Genomic DNA, 4,457 nt, shown 5'->3' on the forward strand with positions numbered 1-4,457 from the left:
TGAAACCAAAAGGCCCTTCAGATCCCATGACTTTGGTAAAGCTCATGTCAGGGGCATCAGCTCCAAAGGGGGTGTCTCCAGCCATTCAAGGGGGGGTGGGCAGCATTTCTAATTGAACCCACAGGGTTCTGTTCCCTACACGGGTTAGTCCGTGGCAGTGGAGTCCCCAACTTGGGAGCTGTTTGTGTGCTGTGTCAGAAGAGAAGTGTCATGGCTAAGGGGAAGTTGGGGGCAGCTTTACTGGGGAAAAGAAAAGGAAAGAAGAGAAAGGAAGAGAAAAAGGAAAAGAAGGGGCGAGGCATGGTGGGGCGAGGCAGGGCACGGTGGGGCGGGGCGAGACGAGCCGGGGGGAGGAGGGGAGAGGAGAGGAGAGCTGGTTTAGCTCTTGGGCACAAGAAATCAATGACTGGGAGGGGGAGGGGGAAGAGGAGGGGCAGGGAAGGGGCAGGGCGAGGGTGGGGATGAGGGGTGGGGCGAGGGGTGGGGTGAGGGGTGGAGAAAGGCAGGGCAGGGCAAGGTGGGGCCATGTGAGGCAAGGCGAGGCAAGGAGACAAGAGCTGGTTTAGCTCTTGGGCAGAACAGAATCAATGACTCTTAAGGGACAATGTGCCTTTTCTTGACCAAGTTTCTCTTTATTTGATTTAGAAGAAGAAAACTAGAAACTGCCCTGGCAAAAAAGGGCAGAAAACTAGGCCCAAGAAGCTGTAGCAAAACAACAGCCTGCTCTATTGTGCTCTTCTCTTGCTCCCTGTGTGAAAGAACTGTGCTACTGAAGGGATATTGTGAAAGAAAAATGCTCTCCATTTGAGTTGACCTTTTCCATGGGATTCCCCACAACAGCCAGTTTTCTAACATCTGCTTCAATTTCCTTTCCCCATTGCAGGCAAATATGTGTTTAGAAACAGAAGACGCCGTCCTTCGGTGAGTGACCAAGTAAACTTTGACATTCCTAGCTTTTCAGAATTGTGCAGCAAGCCCTGACCTTCGCTTGTTGCAATCGACTGCCAGCCCTCCAGGCTGAAAGAAAGTCTTCTTCAGTGTCTTTGCATCAGCAGAAAAGGCTTCCCTGGCTGTTTTTTATTTTTCTCTTGGAGGCCTTTGAAGTAGATGACAGTGTGGTTTTGCAGACAGAAAGTTTCTTGCTGCTTTTAGCCATGGGGGAACAACAGCAGTTCACAACGATATGCATTGCTGTCTAATTAGTCCCCTTGAACTTAGCTGGAGCAACTTAGAATCCCCTTGCTATCAAAGGTTATGATTTCTCCTTAGTACAGCTGGAGAGATAGCTGCATAGAAAGAAGGTTCTAAATGATAAGTAACTCCCTGTTGCTCACACTGCTGTCTGTCCACAGAGGAAACTACCTCGAGCTGACCCTCCTCAGGCTCCTTCTCTTCCTTCACTTTCTGAGGATACAGAGGAGGAAGACAACAATGAAACTCCACCTGTTGTTGCACCAGAGCCTGAACAGCCAAACTCTGTAAGAGCCAGCTTTGCCTAGCACTCTCATTACTGTAATTCAGAGCTGCCTGTTTCAGATCAGACAGCACTTACCCCTCATGGCTGAAAATCCTGAGGGCTGGAGTCCTACCGTAACAAAGTGTTTCCTCCCCCCCAGCCACTGACACCTGGAAAATGGGTTCTGAACTTTCAAGTTCAGTCATCGTTTTCCTGGCATTCTGACAGGGACCATGAGTTTCTCTCTGTGTGGCATGAGAGGTAGCCTTGTGCCTGGAAATGGGCAGAAATTTGGTCCGCAGTGTCCGTGCAGCCTCCCTGTCACCGGCGGAGTGAGCGCTCCAAAGGCACAGTTCACAGCCTTGCTGCGTGTGGATACCTCGGAGAAACTGTCCCGTGGAGGTCCCTGGCCTCCTCCACGCACTATTTAAGGGGCTAAATGGGCACTTTAAACTACACCCATAACTTTTACATGACCAAAGTTGGGTGAGAAGAGTCTTACGCAGCTTGGCCATGGCAAGAGAAGGTCGGTCTCTCAGAAGGGCTGGAACTTAATGCCTGTTCCCTAAAGCTTGAAATACTGATGAGAAGGATCTCTGCAAGCCTCCTTTCTGACACAAACTGATTTCTTGTCACAGACCAATACATGCTCTGGAACAAAATCTTCCACTGCCCTGGAAGCCGCTGCACTGGAAGCCGCTGAAAAAGACAACACTCCCACACCTGAGATCACCTACATGAGCACTTCCAGCAGTTCCTGCAGCAGCAACAACTGGCAGCAAGAGACGGTAGAGGAGGACAGCCTAGAGAAACTGAGTATGTCTTCTGCATTTCTTGCCTCACAGGGCAGTGCTAATGTTCCTAGACAACAAACACTTGCCTTGCTACCTGTTCTTTTCTGTCTCCTCAGAATGTTTCTCCCTCTTTCTCCCAGTTTCCTGTCAACGTAACTCTTCAAAGGACTGTAGAAAACCAGTCTTTGTGGAAGCCATCTGGACTACAGATCTGCCTCTCTTCTTCTTCTTCTTCTTGTTATTGTTGTTGTTGTTGTTGTTGCCGTTGTTGTTGTTACCCAACTGACTTCAGCTCACAGCCCCAGGCAGAGGAGCTGCAGTTCTGACCTGCTGGAGGCTGGTATCGTCATCCTGAAGTGATCATCTTTCCTTTGTTTTTTTCAGGGAGCATTGTGAGTGTGGGAGATCCTATGAAGAAGTACGTTGAATGGGAAAAAATTGCCAGCGGGTAAGTCTGATCACGGTTCCTTCCACAAAGGCAGGTATTTTGCTGGTGCAAGGTCAGGCAGGAAGTCAGACAGGCTCCAAGCATGTTCAGACACTGCGTTTAGAACTGTGGTCAGATGGCATCCTCATGGGGAAAACAATGGTCAGTGGTCAGGAGTATAACCACATCGTTTAGAAATGGAAAACAGAGATAAAAAAGAAACTCTCTTTTATAGCAGAAGGAGTAAAACCTAATTCCATAATAGACCCACTGTCAAGGCAGTTGAGAGGAATATACATCCTGATGATGGCAGATGACCTCAAAGGTGGCTGGGGACTGGTTTCCTTACAGGCTGGAGAAAGCCATTTCTAGATCCTTTCCTCAAATGGCCCCTCACATGTGTTCAGGCTTCTCAGAATGGGGTGTTGCCTGAGATTGGCAGAGACCTTCAAAGGAGGGTTCTGAGAACAAAGCCGTTAGAGGTCGGAGCACTCAGCAAGGCCAAATGGAAAAAGAAGGAAATATATTACTTTCCAGTTTTTGTGGACATGCTCCCCCACCTTAGAGAGGGGTCTGAATTAAATTAATCTGGGCAGTACACTTGAGATTTTTTCCAGCCCTTCATGTTGCACCCAAGTTTTCTCTTGGATACCCTGCATGGCACAGGGCTGGTAGGCTGCTCTGCTCTTGGCTGAAGCCTACATGGAGCCAGGTGTTTTAGAAACACTCCAGGCAGCAGACATCTCCTGTCTGGGCTGCCTTTCATTCCTTTCTTCGCTGCGCTTTTCTTTCCAGGGCTTTCGGAACGGTCTATGCAGTGACCGACACTGCCACAGGAGGAGAGGTAAGTGTCACCATTCCCAGCAGATTTTGCAGCTTTTGGGGCTACAGCTTCAGACGTCTGAAATTGCATTTCTGGCTGTCAGCAAATACCTCTGAATCTTCTGGGGAGTTTCTCATCCTCATGCAGTGCTGGGCTTTGGAACTGGGCTTGGATAGAGGTCTAGGAGGGATCAAAAACCCTAAGCCCTGCTCCTAACCTGGAGCATACCCAGAAAACGCCAGAGAGCATGTTCTTTCTTTAACAATCCAGGAAACAATTACAAATCTCCACTGTGTTCAAGAGTGTTCTTTAGAGTTGCCAAATCAAAATTTGGTCTGATCTTGTGCAAGAGACTTCCCAAGTTAATGGTTTTCAATGTCATTTTAGGTGGCCATAAAGCAAGTGTGTCTCCAAAAACAGCTCAAAAAGGAACAAATTGTCGATGAGCTCATTATCATGAGGGACAACAACCATCCAAATATTGTTAACTATTTAGACAGGTAAGTAGTTCGGGTATGATCATGTGACTGTTCCTTCACAGACTGCAAGCCAAAGGTTAAAAGAAGCCCCTTTGGTCTCTGGCAGAGAAGTCAGCTTTTTAGTATTATTTTTTATCTATTCCTATACAAGGTATGGCAGGAGAGTGCATTTTGTCTGCATTCATCTTTTCTGGCATGCATTGTTTCAAGTCATCCCTATCTTCCTAAAACAACAGCCTGGAAGTTCATTACTTCCAGGTTGATTTTGCTGTTTGTCTGCGGTTTCTTTTTAAGTTAATCATATTTTCTGGCTCTCATGACAACTGATGATAAATCATCATAGAAATTATTTCCCGGCGTTTTTCACTCCCTTGCCATCTGAGACATCTCAGTGTTCACGGATGTGCCTTTCTCACTTAGACTACACAGATTCCAAGGAGTGTATAGCCTAGGAGGAATGTCTCTGCATTTTATTCTG

At 47.5% G+C, this 4,457-nt stretch overlaps 1 protein-coding gene across 1 annotated transcript; it reads left to right on the plus strand.

The window, feature by feature from the left end:
* Nucleotides 1-1,350: 1,350 nt before the first annotated feature.
* Nucleotides 1,351-4,255, plus strand: LOC113941531 (serine/threonine-protein kinase PAK 3-like). Its single transcript, XM_027632688.1, has 5 exons — nt 1,351-1,478; nt 2,095-2,272; nt 2,635-2,698; nt 3,473-3,521; nt 3,888-4,255. The coding sequence occupies exons 2-5, from the start codon at nt 2,194-2,196 to the stop codon at nt 4,002-4,004; spliced, it is 309 nt and encodes a 102-aa protein (XP_027488489.1). The 5' UTR covers nt 1,351-1,478; nt 2,095-2,193; the 3' UTR covers nt 4,005-4,255.
* Nucleotides 4,256-4,457: the final 202 nt, after the last annotated feature.

Source organism: Corapipo altera, unplaced genomic scaffold (genome assembly GCF_003945725.1).
Source record: "Corapipo altera isolate COAL_440 unplaced genomic scaffold, ASM394572v1 60569, whole genome shotgun sequence".
Lineage (NCBI taxonomy): Eukaryota > Metazoa > Chordata > Aves > Passeriformes > Pipridae > Corapipo > Corapipo altera.

Coding starts and splice junctions, on each gene's coding strand:
- LOC113941531 (XM_027632688.1), top strand. CDS start 2,194: ATGAGCACTTCCAGCAGTTCCTGCAGCAGCAACAACTGGCAGCAAGAG. Junction 2,273..2,634: donor GGACAGCCTAGAGAAACTGA/GTATGTCTTCTG, acceptor TGTTTTTTTCAG/GGAGCATTGTGAGTGTGGGA. Junction 3,522..3,887: donor ACACTGCCACAGGAGGAGAG/GTAAGTGTCACC, acceptor ATGTCATTTTAG/GTGGCCATAAAGCAAGTGTG.